The sequence below is a fragment of the Malurus melanocephalus genome, unplaced genomic scaffold (assembly GCF_030028575.1).
Source record: "Malurus melanocephalus ecotype Western Australia unplaced genomic scaffold, MMel_1.1 scaffold_18, whole genome shotgun sequence".
NCBI lineage: Eukaryota > Metazoa > Chordata > Aves > Passeriformes > Maluridae > Malurus > Malurus melanocephalus.
The window spans coordinates 444,273-462,473 of record NW_026623250.1 but is presented as its reverse complement, the minus strand read 5'-3'; the positions used below and the strand labels follow the sequence as shown (position 1 = coordinate 462,473).

Here is an 18,201-nt window from a genome sequence, read left to right as displayed (position 1 = left end):
CCACTGATTTTTAGTTGTCTTGTAATGCTCATAAGATATTGGAGCCGTATTTCTTGGCGTCATCATTTGTGCTTTCTGCAGCCTTGCCTGGGAATCAGAATAATGCTTGCAGAACCTTACTGAAGTGCTTTCCATTACCACTGTCTTCTTTTGCTGTGTTTTCCAGGGAAATTTTCAGCTGTTCTCCTCTAGCTGGGTATTCTTGTTAGGTGTTTGTGGAAGTATGTAAAAGCCCCATTTTGAGTATGTTTGTGCTGTGTGTTGGCGGATAGTACCTTGTGTTGTTTTCCTCCCCCCTGTACTTTATGTTGATTGTTTTTTGCTTCTTCCCCTGCTCTGTTACTCRTAATTAAATGGCTTGATTTGTATATATTATCTACTGTGATTTTCTCCCTCTCCACTTTAGTATACACAGATACACTGAGGCCTAATCTAACATATCTGTGTATCTATCTATTTTTAATTTACAAGAATATCTGACAGTAAGTAGCGAAAACTGGTTATTCACTGCTATTACTTTCTTTTTTAATTTTTTCATTTGGTRTTTTCCTACTTCATTTTCCTTTGCAACAATCTTTGACCTTATAACAGTTAGAATTTTTTCTTAAATCTCCATTTAATTTTTTTAGAGATATTTCTTAACTGCAGCATGCAAGCATGTTTTASTATTAGTATTAACTTAGTATTAGTTTGCCAGAGATGCAACCTCTGAGCATATATCAACTTCATAATAACTGTGAAAATAGTAAGAGTTTTGCTCTAGAACAAATTAAAAATTTTAAGTTGTGCCAGACTGGTCAAATATGGTTAGTTCCAAATCATAAAGTTCTTGGTAATTTTTGATGAATTTTTAACACCTTYTCCTGTTAGAAACTTGCAGTTAAAAAGTCAGGCTCTGAGATKAGCCTCACTATGAGATGAGCATGTCTGCTTGACTTCAGTGACATGTTGAATGCTTTAGTGCCCTTTGATGAAGACTAAACTTCTCTAAGTTAACAATAATACTCTTTCTAAATTAAGCTTAATTTAAGAGCTGTTGATGGAGGAAAATGATTTTTATATTTAAGCTAAGAAAATATTAAAATAATGAAGTCACTTTCTTTTCCCCTCATGTTAGGGGGAAAACATTTCTGCATTAAATTATGTTGCTGAATATGCTCCAGATCTTATTCTTTGAAAAACCTGGATTTTGAGGTATAATGGAATAATTTGAGTTGGTAGTGAAACTCTAATTTAAAATTTTGTTTCTTCTAACATCTGCACATGCTGACTAGCAGAGACATGCTTAAGAATGTTGCCAGTCTTCTCCACCCACATGCCCTCRGGAAACAGCCTGATGTAAACAGCTGCTGCAAGTTTTGTTCATGGAATTCTAAAAACCTTTACTGTGTCTGAAGGTTTCTTCCTGAAATAAAGTAGCAAGGTTCTTCAAAACAAGTATGCATTTGTATACAAAATCATCAACCACAACATTTCTAAAAGTTCTGGAAAGTTACAAAACTTCATGTGTGTAGGATATTCACAATTATGGTCCTTGTTGGTCCCTTCCAACTTATATTATTCTGTGATCCTGTTTTATTTGTTGTCACTGATAGCTTAGTTCTGTAGGAGAAGATGTATATGCTCAAATGTTAAGCCATCTGATAACCTTTAGTGACACTTCTAGTCTTTTGGGGCTTTTTTTCAATCCCTCCGACTTTTAGGTTTCAGTGTTAACCTTATTTTCTTCAGCACTGATTTTCTTCAACTGTGTAAGAGAAAGCTATCTCCACAGAAGAAGCTTAAGTGCATTGTACTGTAAACTAAAAGGGCTTGGCATTATGACAGCATGTAAATGTGCCGAGACACTTGCTAAAAAAATTTGCTTTAAAAGCATTCTACATGTATATGTGAATACTGTGGTGTAAGGTAACTGTTTTCGGGGAATTCTTCATATTARAATTCAGGATGTTCCTTTTTTACTCTGGCAATGTTCTAAAGAAAACTCTGTTCAAACCCTTCTAATGCTTAATGTTTTTCTTACAATGTGTTATAAATTCGGTTATTCTATACTGTCATTTCAGCAAACCTGTGATCTTGAAAATGTAAAGCCCGAAACAAAGCGGTATCTAGAGAAATCTGTTCAAGTGGGGAGAAGAAATGGACTCCATCTTCCTAAAGAAGTGCAGAAAGTAAATATGGACTATTGGTTTGTAAAGCAAAGGTTACAAACAGTTATGAAGGGATAAATTTATGGTTGGTTCGCTGTATTAAGCATATATTTGAATGTCATRCTTTTGGACCTGCTGATTTACTGCTCTAATCTTGACTGCTTCTAGATATGAACTGCTTCAGTCACTTGAAGGTTTTTAAACTAATCTGATAGGCAGCTGTGATACACAGTGGAAAGAGGTGGTATGCATCACCTTTTAGCCTTGCTGAAAATGTTTTGTTRTATGATTGCAAAGAATGCCTAAATTACATTCCTAGGGAAGAGACCTCTCAAAAAAATGTTACTAGTGAGTCGTACTTCTGTTCAAAAATATATATAACTATTGCAAACAGACAGCTGGGCTAGTTTCAGTTAGCTGATGTTGTAAAACCTGTGCAAGATTTTACCATTTCACCTGAAAAAAAAATCTGAGTAGGTCTAAGGAGAAGACAAGCTGCTCGGAGAACTTTTCTTCATTGCAGGGGACTGATTAGAAAGCAATTGTCACTTCAGAAAATCAGGAAGTAAAATGTGTTGAGATGAGACAAAACATCTGAGATGCTGTGGCACCTACCCTTAAGGGGAAGAGAGCCCCCAAGGTTCATGATGATTGTAGCTGAAAGGAGCAACAGAATCAGAGGGTCTACAAAAGCTTACAGAGTTTTATTGGTAAATTGTATATTTCGTGTGGAAATTGTATATTTTGTGTGGAAATTGATATGTTAGCCCCTGACCTAATATGACCACATGGGAGTGGGTTTTGGATAAAGGGAGTAGAATGAAAGAGAAAAGACATCGAGATAAATGAATTAAATAGAGGGAGAGAGAAGGAAGAAAGGGAGGAGGAAGGAGAAATCTCCATTCATGCCTCCAGTGTCAATCCAGCTGACAAGGTGTGCAGAGTCCTGGTGGTCCTGTTACGTAGATAAGCTTTCCTTGCCCTGGAGAAAAGTTTTGTACTTTTTGTGTAAATCAGTCGTCATGCACAGTCTGTTCTTTAGACTTTTCTGGAAACAGGTCAGAGGGCTTTAAGGGTATCTGGTGGTCTTGTAACCCCCCCCTCTACATTCCAGGCATGTTGCTTCACCTCATTTGTGTGTTTGTGCTGTTTTGAGTTGTGTTTATCTCCAGGAGCTGGATCAAGGACATTTGTCCCAGGAAAATGCTGTCCTACCTCGCTATGGCCCCTTGTCCAGTCACATCTTGTTCTTTCACAGCGTGCTATTGCCAGCAGTCCTTGGCTGCTGTTACCTGCAGTCCTTGGTTGGCGCCGTAGCTATGCAGCTATTGGTGTTTGAGATATGCTCCTTATCATCTGGGATTCTACAGATGCCAACATAGTTATCTTCAAATTCTGACTGATATTTCTGACTTTATTATGACCTTTATTTCTTTCTCACTGTTGAAGAGACTTAACCCTTTGTAGAAAAAAATTATTCTTCATCCACATCCTTCAGCTAGTAAGAACAGTTTGATATGTATTTCCATAGCTTAATAGTAACTGATGCCTCTAAAGGTATTTTGAAATCCTTTAGGAGACAACAGTTGAATTATATTTAGGTTAAAAAATTGGCTAATGGTAGTCTTTGCCAAGTGTTTTATTTGGTGTGCCTTCTCTTGCTGGTAACTACTATGTTTATTTGAACTTGACAATAAGGTATAGAAATTTGCTATGAGATATATGAGAAAATGTTTCAGAATCGTGAATAACAGAGTTTTAAAGAAGGTTTTGGAATRGCCTTGTGTTGTGAGAGCAGCTTCTTTCTACTATATCATACCCATATAATTCCAAAGTAATGTTTTTGAGTAAGTTGCATGCATTTTGATTCCCCTCATTCCATTTTCAGTGGATATTTTTACACTTAAAGTTGTAATTTAGCTTTTCAAATAAAATAAAATAATTGAATGTTAGGACATAAGTGAATGTGTTTAATCTGTTCAGCCCCCTTTGAGCTGAGCTTAAAATATTGGAGCAATAGCCCTTGGCAGCAGTATTGCTCAGGACCAAAAGAAACATAAAAGGAAGACAGTGATGCTACCTGCAATGTGCCATTTGCTCAGTCCTGGTATTCACTATTGGTTAATAGAGAGCCTATCTAAAAGAAATGAGGTGTTATGCATGTGAAGGATAAAAATTGTCAACTTTGATTTTTATTTTTTCACTAAGTTCAGTTTATTCCCAATACAGGAAATAAAGACAATGAAGAAAAAAATGAATGAGCTGTGTATAGATTTTAACAAAAACCTCAATGAGGAGAGCACATTTCTCATCTTTTCAAAGGAAGAACTTGGTGAGTAGCATGCTTGCTGTTTCTATTTTTTCAGCATTCCAGTTTCACCGGAGAAACTGGTTTTTGCCCCATGAGTGATGGTTAGATCAAGTGAAATATTGATAGTTTCCCAGTCTTTTCTGTTCCTCTTTAGTCCTTCTCCAGAATCAATTTAGGGTTATCTTTTGTGGGTGTTCATAATGTCTTCATACATTTGTTCTTCCTGAGCTGTTTGCGTTGCATATTGGTCCTAGTTCCTTTAGCATAACTTTACTCTGTTCCTTTTCTCAGTTATCATCAATCAGTACCCTGTATATTTTATTCTTAGTAATTATTGGAAAAGCTTTTTTAATCCTGCAATATATTTTAACTAATTCAGCAATTTAAACCAAGCTAGAGATTTCATGTGACAGAGAATTTGGGGATCCGTTATCTGAATGGCATCACAAAAAATGTGCTCTACTAAAAGAGATCTTTTATCTTATTCCGTATTTATCAGGTATTATCAGCCTTACATGTATTTCTCTTCTGCTCTCAATTGTTCTCAAATTTTGTTTTGCTTGGTGGAATTTGAAAAAGTTTAGCAAATAGTTGTAAAAAAAAGATATATTTCTCTGCAGGTTTCTGACGTCAAAGTAGATTGCAGCAAAACAAATGTGACAGTCTCACAAAAACTGGTGCAGTAGATAATTTAGGTAAACATTGTTTATTAAATTGTATTCTATAGATGGCCTTCCTGATGACTTTATTAACAGTTTAGAGAAGACTGAGAAAAACAAATATAAAGTTACCTTAAAGTATCCCCACTATTTTCCTGTTATGAAGAAGTGCTGCATTTCAGAAACCAGGAGAAAAATGGAATCTGCCTTTAACTCAAGATGCAAAGAGGTACGTTGTATATTGACTGTTCTGCAGTGCAGTGACAGAGTTGAAAAATGGATCTAGACATTGAAAGGTTATGTTTGAGTTCTGCATATTGTACAGCATTTGAAATCAAAACTTAGCAGCATGATCTTTAACAGTTCCTTACTCCGATTTATTCTGATGTCCTGATACCTTAGAAGTTCATGATCTGCCTCTGTGTGTATTTGTGGGTATCTTAATGTGCCAATGTTGCTCTTAATAGATGTGGGATTTTGATCTTTTCTGAAATTTCCCAGCAGTGTTCTGTAGATGCTTACTGACAGTTTTCTCACAGAAAAGGATGTCTGATGGCTTCAGTTGTAACTTCTGTAATCCTTTGGGATTCTTCAGAATAGAGAAGAGTTATTTAAGCACAGACTTTAATTATAAATACAGGTGATTAATTATGAGATTAACAGATGGCATATGTGCACAACTGGACAAGTGTAAAAATAAAATAACGATTGAACRGGTAGAGGATGTGTCATTCAGACAATTGTTCTGTATAACCATGCATTGGAGAACAATAGCAGAGTTGAGCTTTTGTGCTGGAAATGCTGGGAAATGTGATGAGTACAAGATAAAATGGCACCAGGAATTGAACACTTTGCAAGTCAACACACATAAGGAGATTTAATGATCAAATTTTGGGACAGTCTTTGRATCTAGTGTCTGATTTTTCTTCTCCCCTGAGAAGTCTCACTTTTCCAGAACTAGAGGCTTACACAGTWATGTTTTCAGCTTCTCGAGGATTCTTCAACATGTTTAGGTCCATATCTGGGGTTTTGTGTTTCAGATCTTTGTCTGATTGCTATTGTCAGAGTGGCAAAAGAAGGAAATTTGCAAACAAGCTTTGAGTGTTGGCATAATGGATTAGCAATCTGTCTTCATCAGTAACAAGGAATTAAGCCTGCTGTCAGCAATTTCCCTGTTACCTTTCGCATGTAAATGATTGATAAAGGAAATAAACTCTTCACAACAGTCAAAGATTGGTTATTATCCTAAAAGGAAATGGTGTATATTTTGATTAATTTAAAAAGCTAAGTTATAATAAGGAGCATAATGAATGAGGTCAACTCGAAAACCAGCCACCTGCTGTCAAATGCTRAGAAGAAAAATTCCAAGAGTCTAATAAACTTAGGTTATTTTATATTTTTATCTTAAAGTGTTTCAATTGAAATGTCTTTTGTTTCATAGGATTGCAGATACTATTGAGATAACTGTTTTGATAACATGTGTTTTCCAGTTTCATTTTACAAATTTGCCTGCCTTCTTTTTTAGGAGAACACAAAAATTCTGCAGCAATTGCTCCCGCTAAGGGCAAAAGTAGCAGAACTTCTTGGTTACAATACACATGCCAACTTTGTCCTGGAGGTAAACACTGCAAAGAGCACAGATAACGTAACAACCTTCTTAGGTTTGTTCATATTTATAAGCAATACTTGTATATTTAATGTAGCAACGTGTCTCCTCAGCCAAGATGAATTTAAATACATAACTGGGTCACAATGTCCATGAGGTTTAGCTAGAAAAAGAACTCTGCTGCCTCTGTTCTGGCATATATTTTTTAGACCATAGCTGTGCAAATGCAGTTGCTCCAAATCAGGAAGCACAAGGCAAATTCTGAGAATAACTGCTTTGTGACTGCCARTATAAGCAAGTGGTTAAGTCTTTCTCTGCCCCAAAATGGAGTTACACTAATTTAGAACCAGAGAACATGTGAACATTTAGAACATTTAGAACATGTGCAGCTGAAGCAATTTTATCTGTTCAAGAGGCTGCGTCAGAACTGCAGTTTTTCGTTCCAGGATTTTTTGCATCTGTAGCCTTAGTGTCTTTTTTGGATACAGCTGCATTAAGTATAATGAAAGATTACATTATGTGATGATGCAACTTCCATGAGGTGAATTAAAAATTTGTTCCTGGAGAAATGGTTAAACTCTGGAATTCAGAAGCCCTGTAATAGAATTTGATCTGAAAACAGCTATCTTGAAAATTTTAAACATAGCAGTTCATGGATTTAGAGTCATCCTGTTGATATCAGTGGACTCTTGTGCATGGAGTTAACCCATACTTTCTGGAATTATGTAGCTCCACAGAATAGTATGTGTTCTTTTTATTACTATGTCCTGGCACCACTTTGGAATGTGTATCATACAAWTAACGCCCCAAATGAATTAGTGTAAAAATGAGGTATGTTTGTTGATAGTAGTATTTTTGTGTTTAAGCATCAATAAAGAGGTTCAAATGTTCCTCTTTCCAAACCTGTAATTCTGCTGTATTTCTCCTGACATGCCTCTTCATGAGATCAGATCCATATTTGACAATATCGATTATCAGTATACTTGAAAATTATACTTACTTACTTTTGATTTACGTTAGATATTTTTAAATGTACTTTAAGTATTTGAGACTTCCTTCAATCCATTATGTTATTGTAATACTGTGTTTTTTCATTTATTTTGCAGCTGAACACATAATTTAGCAGCTGCTTTTTACAGTATGAGACCAGATACTTCTCTATTCATAAATATCATGCTTCATGGTAATTCTCACAGAGGGAGCATGTACATAACTTAATTATTTTGATATATCCTCAGCTACAAGCATGATAGTGTGTTTTGCTCTACTTTGTTCGTGTCTATTCATGTTTTAAATCAAATGTTCATAAGCTGATCTTATGTCTAGGAAGAAGAACATTTTTCTCCTATGACATATTCTGAATTTAGCACAGTACAAGCTACAGACAGTATTTCAGTCGTGTAAATGCTTTTAGTGCCTTGCAGCCTTCCTAGAAACAGGAGTGGCAATTCCTAAATTTTATGCTGTAGATATCAACAATGAAATAAATGTGAATTCTTGATGAAGAAAAAGGTTTCTGATAAACCAGAAATACTGACAAGAGAATAAGTACAAGATATACTTTATGGAAGTTTCAGTAAGCTTAAATGTTTTGTATTCAATATGTCTGCTTCATAGTACTATGATGCCTTCTTGTCCAGGAAAAGTATATTGGAAAAAAATTGCATCATAGAGCTTAGTATCCAGAGGCTTTGCTAGTGTAGAAGTCAGCCATCCTATAGGCAAAAACTCTTAAATCTTTTGGTTTTTCATAGGACTTTACCTAGAAGTATTGAATTTTGTGTTGYACTTTCTTCCAGTAAGTAGTAATAGTCTTCGGCTGTTGCTGAAGAAATGTATGAGGAATACTGAGATTACATGAAGTAATATCAAAGGATTCAAGCATGAATGTCTGGTGTTACTTTTAGTTTCTGATATCTTTGGAAAAGTCTAAATTTACCAAAACCATTCACAGCACTCTTCAGCCTACATTAAATACTGTATCATTTATAGCATTCCTGCAATTAAAACTCCTTAGTCTGCATATGTTACTTGGTTGGGCAATAAACGGAAAACTTTCACTTCTGGAGCATGTGCTTGAAATGGACTTTATAGGAATGCGCATTATAGTAAAGAACATGGAAGTTGACTCAAAGGCATTCTTTATTCCAGATGATTTGAGTRAGAAGCTAAAGCCGTTGGTTGAGGAAGAAAGACAATTTATTCTAGATCTGAAGAAAAAGGAATGTAAAGAAAGAAACTTTGATTATGATGGGAGAATTAATGCATGGGATCTTCATTATTATATGAACAAAACTGAAGAGCTAAAGTACTCCATAGATCAAGAAAAACTGAAGGAATATTTCCCAATTGAGGCTGTTACAGAAGGCTTGCTGAATATTTACCAGAAGCTGCTGGGACTTGAATTTGAGCAAATAGAAAGTCCTCATGTTTGGCATGACAGTGTTACTCTTTATACAGTAAAGGATAAATCAACAGGAGAGCTGCTAGGGCAGTTCTATTTGGATCTTTACCCCAGGTAATTATGGCTTAGTGCTTTGTTTACATGTTTAACATGGAATTTGTCTTAATGGGTTGCTGCTTGTGTGGTTAAAATTAAACGCATTTAAAAGTAAATATTTGTTCTACTGACAAGACTATTACTGTGTTCATTAAATTGTTCTCTGGACTCTGCTCAGATTTTTTATGTTAATTTTTTTGGAAGTACTTCCACATTTCTTGCTTATATTCATTTTATGAGGCATTGTTCTATCATTCGTCTTTTTGGTAGTACTGCTGTGTACTCAGTCGTCCATAATTTTTTGCATCTATGAGCTTTTCTCCTTACTAATGTAATATTAGGTTTTAATTTTCATTTCTGTTGAACTGTTACTTCAGCCTGCTCAGATTAATTATATTTCTGTCTGCCAAGTGTTCYTAGTTTCTGCCAGTTCTTCTTTATACTTTAGGTATATTTTACACCCTGTTATCCATACTGCTAAAGAAAATATCAAATAGATCAGCACCAAGAATAGATTCCTGTTGAGCATGAATTCAGATTTACTTCCATGTTGATCTCTGTAGCTTTCCAGCTCTCTTTGTAACTATTTACAGCATTATCTGTGTTTTGTCAAAGATTCGGAGACTAGACTGATTTGACAGGATTTATTCTGTCCTTTTTTTTCCTTTATTGTGTGGTCCTTTTTGGCTATTGGTCGCTGTTTTTTATTTGCTTTGGTGTAGGGTTTTTTAGATTAGTATTTATCATTTTATAAATTTGCTGCTATTCTTTTCTAATGAAAGTTTATTAAAGGTCTTCTGGCCTAAGAAAATTAGATTACTCAATATATTAGTGCATAAATTGATCTTTCTACAGTAACATGCCTATCTCCTTCACCTCTTTACCTGCTTCCACATTTACATATATCATGTGAATTGCTGAAGGTATGTGTTAGTAACTCTGACTTAATGCCGTAACTGAATAGTTTAGGGCAAAAATTTCAAAATAATTTTTCTTTTAACATTTGTGTCACAGTGAAAATGCAATGTGCTCTATTCTTTTGCCTCCTGTAATTAAGAAAAAACACTGCATAAGAATGTAGTCCTTMCTGTTGCAGCAGCAGTTTAAAACACAGTTGACATCTGAAGTATATCTAACTTCAGCATTTCAGTAAAAAATAGATTCTTTAAATGCTGCCGGGAATCTGTAAATGGTGTGATTCCAGTCTGAGAGTAAAGGGACTTCTATTCCATTGTGCTCTTAATTTAGCAAGTCTTAGAAGTCATGAAAAGATGCACATTTTTCATGTAAAACTTTGTGTAAGAGACACTGACCAATTGTCCCTGCTCATGAATGGGCTTCGCCATTCTGATGAGCAGGCTTGTGGTTGAAGATAGTGTCTGATGTATTTTCTTGTACAGAGAGGGGAAGTATGGGCATGCAGCCTGCTTTGGTCTACAGCCYGGCTGTCTTCTCGGTGATGGCAGCAGATTGATGTCTGTAGCTGCTCTGGTAACCAACTTCACAAAACCAGCATCGGGCCTTCCATCCTTGCTGCGACATGACGAAGTAAAGACTTACTTCCATGAATTTGGTCACGTAATGCATCAGATATGTGCACAGGTGAGTGATGTTTCTATTCCAGTGTAAGACTTCCTTGTTTCTCCGCTGTCTCAAAGCAAGATATATCTATTTTGGTGGTTTCTAATTTAAGTAAAGCATTTATGCAGAGTTCTGATTATTTTTTGAAGCATCAGGTTCATTTTTTGTTTTAATATTTATTTAAAATTGTAACCATGAATATACCTTCTTATGAAAAACATTTTCGTAGGAATATGTACTTTTGCATTTCCTTCATGTAGAAGTCTATTCACTCACGACAGGTACAAGTGTAAGGTGAGAAGATGCTCAGTCAAGGCTTCATTCGGAGGGCTTTATATTACTTCTAGTTTCACTCTAGGTATTAGGAAAAAAAATGTGCCTAAAAATGAAAATAGTTTCTGAAGCTAGATGACCTCCAGCATTTTGGCATTTAGTGCTGGTGAGAGCTGTCACTCTTGACATCACCATCATAAAACAGGTCTTGCCTGAACCATTTTATTTCTTTCATATCTGACAGGTTAGGTTTATTGCAGTGACCAGCAGGAACTGAAGATATTTTCAGATTTTCCATCAAGATACCAATAAAGTCATAAAATTGCTGTTTTAATTTTTACTTACATGTGTAATTGATTCTGCCAGATGATAAATCATTAGTCTAACGAAAATTTTATATTTCAGAAAGAGATAAGTGTCAGTATTCACACACCAAAAAATTCACGTAGTTATCTACAAATTCAGATTTTGTGTAGCACTTCTTTTGTCTTCTGTATAAACAAATACCAAATAATAAAATCAAGCAAAAACAACCCACATTAGATTTTAATTCTTGACCACGATCCTAGAGACTGGGACTGCGCTATAAAGAAACAATGTCATCATAGAAATCCATGTATTAAATCCAGAGTTAATTAGTAGGTAGGCTTTCTTAGATATTTTTTAATCATCTTAAAGGTAAAAATATAATTATTATTTTATCATCTTTATCTTGTGATAAGTGTTTCTGATGTAAAAAATTGAGGAATGAAACCTGGACAATATAGAAGGTTGTTTATAAATGCAGCACATTTGGCATTGGTATAAAACAGTACAGAACTGACAACATTTTGACAATCATGAGGATGTGCCTGGGTGTTTTGAGTCCCTTTGGGACAGCCAAAGCCAACAATTCCAATGAGTATGTGCCTCAGTTGCTATGGAATTGCAGGTGGATCAGGGAGGCTTGCTTTTCAGTTGTCTCTCACACTGCTCTGGTGTTTTCTGTGTTCCCAGCTGCCATATGTACTTTTCCTGTATTGTATGTAAATAGTTATTTGCCTGTGTGCAAACTTGCTAGTCCCACATAAGAACATCCTGTCCTCGGAATTTGTGTGCATAGAGCACTGTCTCATTTCATATGATGATTTGTTTAAGCATGTTAAGACTTGCCATTTAAATGCTATGCAAGGGTGAGACTGGGAGGGAGCTTCTAAGCTGTTGGTAAAGGTATGATATTCTGTGTAATACACTGGAAAAGTAAGATATACTGTTGGAGAGTGAGATCAGGGCAGAGAGGGSATTTGTTTATGCTGTTCAGGAAGGAGAGCTCTTGAAATAACTTGAACCGAATGTCTTGGTGTGTTTTGTTAGCGTGGTGCACTTGTGTATTACCTGAAGGTAATACAAATGAAGGTATCTGAAGGCCACTTGCCTTTTGGTCTAGCCACTTCTATCATCATTTCTTCCCTGAAAAAGATGGTGTTTCCCTGATGCTTCTTAGTTTTTCTTCATAGCTGCTATTCAGCAAGGACAGGAAGAAGGGCYAGCCTGTTACAACTATGAATTTGAGCAGCCTGCAAGAGTAAACAAAATCAAAAGTTTTATCCTTTTGTGTTGGTCTTCTAAACATGTGAGAGGAAGACACATGCAACACAGATGTTAGTTCAAGTTTGTGTGCTGTGTTATACATGCTTTTTTTGATAACCCTGCAAKAAAGTAAGCTCAAAAGCCTGAAATCCTATGAATATCCAGGTGTAGGATGGATTGTAAGAATGTCAACARTTCTTAGAAAGGACAGTGAAAATTTTTTAGCACTTAAAATGTTTCATTGGTATGTTAATGGGAAGGGAAAAAATACAAAATTGGTCTGGCAAGAGGAGATAGACTTATTGCAAGAAAAGGGCAGAGTGGTGTTAGGAAGGCTCTGCAGAGGGATGCAGGCAGACCAGTTGCATAAGGTTCAACAAAGGCTTGTTCTTGGGTCCTGCCCTTGGGTCACMACAACCCCAGGCAGTGCCACAGGCTGGGGCAGAGTGGCTGGAAAGCTGCCCASRGGAAAAGGACCTGGGGGTGCTGGTGACAGCGGCTGAACATGAGCCAGGGTGTGCCCAGGTGGCCAAGAAGGCCAATGGCATCCTGGCCTGGATCAGCAATGGTGTGGCCAGCAGGAGCAGGACAGGGATTGTCCCCCTGTCCTGGCACTACTGGGGCCACACCTCAAACCCTGTGTTCAGCTCTGGGCACTCAGTTCAGGAGRGTCATTCTGGTGCTGGAGCACATCCAGAGAAGGGCAACAGACCTGGTGAAGGGCCTGGAGCACAAGTCCTGTGAGGAGCAGTTGAGGGAGCTGGGAAATGATGGACTCAGAATCCCTGGAAGCATTTAAAAACATGTGGATATGGTCCCTGAGGACATGGGTCAACAGCTTAATGGTGAACATGGTGTTGATGCTGGGTTGGTGGTTGTACTCGATAATCTTAAAAGTATTTTCTAACCTTTACAATGCTGTGATTCTATGACACCAAATAATTTCAGAGATGACTTTTTAGAAATATTTGGATTTGGAATATATTGTAATAAAGATTCTTAAATGTACAAACTTTTCTTCAAAATTATTATTGGGGGAGCTTCTTAAGCATGAAGTTATTGCTGATACTAAAATAAAGAACAAAAAGTTCTAATGTGCTTAGCTTTCAGAGGAAAGATTCTTTTATCGAAGTGTCACATTTGAAAACTATTCATGGATAAGGTTGCTAAGATTTAGTAAATTCAGTCCATCTATTACTGGCTAAAGAAATTGTGCCATATGTTTGCCACATATATTACAAACTAAATAGGACAACATTTACTAGAATAAGATGGTTAATTAAAGTCTGTGAATCATTGTGGTAGACTGCAATACCATAAACTTTTTAAAGGGGAGTTGGAGTTTATTGTTTTACTTTGGGGTAGTACAACAGAATTYTCTAATAATTGACAAATTATATCCTTGTCACAAGACAGCATGAAAACATTTGTATTGCTGTCATAACCTAAAAGGTAAAAAWGAATAATACTAAACAAATTTAAGTACTGTTCCACACAAGTAGATATTCTGATATAACCGCATTAATGAATATAACTATTGAGTAATGTACTTTATTCCTTGGTAATAGTCTTATATCTGATCTTTTTCCTCCTTTGTTTACATTTCATTTTAATTTATTACTATTATTATTATTGGTCCGTTCAAATTATTTCTTTTGCTGTGATTTAAACTGAAATTTTGACACCTGAAATCTTACATTCKTTTAGAAATCTTGGCTTCTATTTTAATTTAATTCAATGGCTTTTTTTCTAGACTGATTTTGCAAGGTTTAGTGGAACTAATGTGGAAACAGACTTTGTAGAAGTACCTTCGCAAATGTTTGAGAAYTGGGTGTGGGAAAAAGAGCCACTACAACAGATGTCAAGACATTATAAAGATGCGACGCATGTTGGAGACACTCTCCTTGAGAAACTTGCTGCCTCTAGGCTTGCTAATACAGGTATATTTCTGCCTTTTCTTCCCACAGTGTATGTATAAAAGTATATAATTAAAAAACCTGACAAACACAACAAGCATTWTTAAATAGCTTATGTACTCTTGTGTACACGTATCACTGTCTTTCTGGGTGTATTTGCGTGGGTACCCCCACTAATAAAGGCTATGATGGCAGATAGAACTCTTTGCAGGAACAGTAGTTGCTCTGATTTTCCAGGCTATGTAATTGACTAAAATACCTTTCCAGTCCATGTAACTTTTTAACCTACCAATTTYGTTCGTGGTGTGTTGTGTGGTAGGTGAAGGAGGGTGGTCTGGTGTGGTTTTTGTGGGTTTTTGGTTATCTTATTTGTACTCCAGAGCAGGCACTGTGCATGAATATATGTATTGTCTACATTTGATTTGCATGCGACACTTGACAGATACGAAAGTTATTCAYGAATTTACTGAACAGACATAATATATACCAGACAGAACTGTTGTAGACCTATCATGTATTTCCAAACTAAGATCGTAATCTCTTGTCATTACCCATCATGTCATTACTACTCTATCACTCCCACCTCTTCACTCTTGTAGTGTGATCTTCTCATTTATGGTACAATTAACTCCTGTTGATTTCAAACTGCTTTCCTATCCTGAACAAGAAGTCTTTGTCCTTGTGGCTTGGATAGAGTCTAGCTGCATAAGCGATTTGTCTGAGTAAAGGTTCACATCTTGTTGCTTCTTTAAAAAAAACATGGAGCAGCTGCAGCAGCAGTTCTTGATGTCCTTTGAAGTGTCTTAGGGTAGATCTACTGTGCAGGCCCTGATTGAAATTGTATATGGTAAACGACAACAGCTGAAAATATTTTAAATATTAAAATTGGCTTTTAAAATATCTGCTTTATTTTAGTTTTGATCTGTGAGGAAAATTACATTTGAAAATATGGAGCTTAGCATGGTAATTCCTTTATTAACATGCCTCTCAACCCTTTGTAACTGGAGTGATTCTGATGGAAATGATGTAACTCCAAAATTCTAATAATGTAGTATGCCTGCTGAGATCTTTGAAGGAAAGATGTAAATGAAACTCCAGCTATTTTGATGCTGGTTAATTAAATGTTTTTACTCAATTAGGCCTTCTAACCCTTCGTCAGATTGTTCTGAGCAAAGTTGACCAGGCATTGCATACAAAGCTGTCTGTTGACCCAGCAGATGAATATGCTAAATACTGTGTGGAGATTCTAGGAATTCCTGCAAGCCCAGGTATGTCAGTTTGAWGCTTTTACACAGCATGTCAAAATGGTTTGATGTAACATGACTTTCTTTCCCAATAATTTTGGCACACAAAGACCAGATTTGTTTATGGAATAATCTACTTTATGAAGCTTAAATCATTATTTTGAAACTTAGGGTGATCTTAATGATCTCTGCTGARGGAAGATTAGGGTAAATATAAAACTTAGATGTTATGTCACATCTATGTTGGATGTAAAAGTAGCTCAATATGGGAAATTAGGTTTAATTTGTTTTCAATAGAGTATGTCCAATACTTTGAGGCATATTCAGACCCTTTTGATTAAAAGTAGTTGATATAAATTCCTTAGTAACTTGTTGTTGAAGTACTGTATACATCAAAGAAATGTCTGCATTTGATTTTAATAACTTGAAGTTAATCTGCTTTTCAAGGAACAAACATGCCGGCTACTTTTGGACATTTGGCAGGTGGTTATGATGGTCAGTACTATGGATACCTGTGGAGTGAAGTGTTTTCCATGGATATCTTTTATAGCTGCTTTAAGCAAGAAGGAATAATGAATCCAAAGGTAGGTGATGAATACTTTTTCATAAAACTTCTGTTGCACTTTGTCRTTGAAACCACATTTATTGCTGTCATGATCCATAAGTTTACCATCTCAAGTACTACTTCTGTACCTGTCAGGTTGAGATTGATAACAAAAAAAGGTGTAAAAGTAACTTTTATGAAATCATCTTTAAATTTCCAAGAGCGGTTGATTTTAGTACAATTCTAGCATCATCATAGTCATCATATCTTTAATACTATAGCAATTTTAAGATATTGTGTTGCTTTTTCTAATGCCTTCCTCTGTAATTTTAGACTGAAAAGACATTCCTCCATTGCAAGAGCAGATGCATGTTGGTCTGCTGTGAAACCTGTATTATAGTGATGCTTGGTCTCTTTCACATTTCCATTGTTCCATTACATTTTGTGTACCTCAACTGTGTGGTCCTTTTATGTAGCTACTGTTTAGAAAACTGGATTTAATTTGAGCTTTCTCTGTCACAGCACAGCAGAATGTCAAAATTTTTTCATCTTCAGTTTAACTCCCAAGTCCCSTTTGAAGTCCAAATCATTAAGAGATTCTAGATTTACTGGCTCTTTTTTTCCCTTGTGTAATTCTCCACCATCTTCTGCCTCCAGCAGAAAAAAAGGATAATTAGTGACATGTTTAGTAGTCGTGCAAATTCTGGCAATGTTTTTCAGAGATTATAGTGTTAGACTTGAGCTGAGGTGCTGCAGATGAGATAGATTAATTCTGTGATGGAAAAGACCTTTTGGTTTTCCTGATCCTCTTAACTGTGTTCTTGATTCAACTGCCATCACTAGTTCTTCCTTTCAATAGAAATATAAAAGAGAGAAATAAAAGAAGGAGTAGAAAATGCGTGTCTGTCCTTTTCCTCTCCTGGAATTTGCCTTCTCTCCTCCCTGTCCTTTTTACACCACCCAGAACTTTCAGAACTGTCCATCCCTCTAGACTGTGGAGACAGTAAACAAGATTAGACTTTGACCCAGACAAAGAGAGGAATCCACATAGCAGGTGGGGTAGGGCTGGGAAACCATGGTAGCGGTTAGGCCAACAAAACCCAAAAGGAGTTTTATGAAGAAAAGCTGCCAACTTCACTGTTTGAGAGAAGAAGTGACGTAGGTTTGGAGGTTACAATTGATCTTGAAGCGATTGGGACATGATAGGTTCATGTGAGAATAAGCATACCTGCATATTCATTGGTAATCTTGTCACTCATAAGTAAAAGCAGTTGAAAAGAAGTATCAAGTTAAATGAGTAAATAAAATAACTTTCAAAGAAATGTTGTTCATATGGATCTTAAAAATTGTATTTCAGGAGGGGTCAGACTTGCTGCTTTCTACAACTGTTAGCATTAAGAAAACATGGTAAAGGGTGCTGGTGCCAAACCTGTGGGACTTAGTGTCAGTTTTGTGTTCTGACATGCCCACATCCCTTCAGTGTCATCCCACTTTTGTTCTGTCTGTTTTACTCTTCAGTCTCAGAAATCTGTTTTGAGTGACTGAATAGTCAAAACCCTAATCTRTAGTTTGCCAAAATTGTTCTTTTATCTTTTCTTCTCCTGAGGGATGCCTTTTGTTCTGATTTTCCGTGAGGATTTTTGTTTTCTTTGCCTGTGCAYGGGAGGCTTTGTTAATTAATTAACAGTAAATATTTTTGTGGAACAGCTGAAAGCCAACTAGTGCCTCTTTTGTTGTGAAGCATGTTATCCAGGCTCAGAAGTGAGGAAGAAAATTGATTATTTTTGTGGGTCATTGCTCTCTAGCGTATGTGTGCACAAACACTTTGCATGAATGTTGATATAACTT

The 18,201-nt window shown here is 36.1% G+C and overlaps 1 protein-coding gene across 2 annotated transcripts in view; it reads left to right on the top strand.

Moving 5' to 3' along the window:
* The window catches only part of NLN (neurolysin), a 38,746-nt gene that overhangs the window by 15,737 nt on the left and 4,808 nt on the right, over positions 1–18,201 (top strand). For both annotated transcript variants that reach the window (XR_008967016.1, XM_057389619.1), the window contains exons 4-12: positions 2,064–2,171; positions 4,380–4,482; positions 5,189–5,349; positions 6,646–6,781; positions 8,878–9,244; positions 10,627–10,828; positions 14,403–14,589; positions 15,705–15,833; positions 16,257–16,393. Coding sequence is in view for 1 of the 2 variants with exons in the window: in XM_057389619.1 (XP_057245602.1) it covers positions 2,064–2,171; positions 4,380–4,482; positions 5,189–5,349; positions 6,646–6,781; positions 8,878–9,244; positions 10,627–10,828; positions 14,403–14,589; positions 15,705–15,833; positions 16,257–16,393 (1,530 nt within the window). In the remaining variant the exon portion in view is untranslated. The remainder of the gene's footprint in view (positions 1–2,063; positions 2,172–4,379; positions 4,483–5,188; positions 5,350–6,645; positions 6,782–8,877; positions 9,245–10,626; positions 10,829–14,402; positions 14,590–15,704; positions 15,834–16,256; positions 16,394–18,201) is intronic.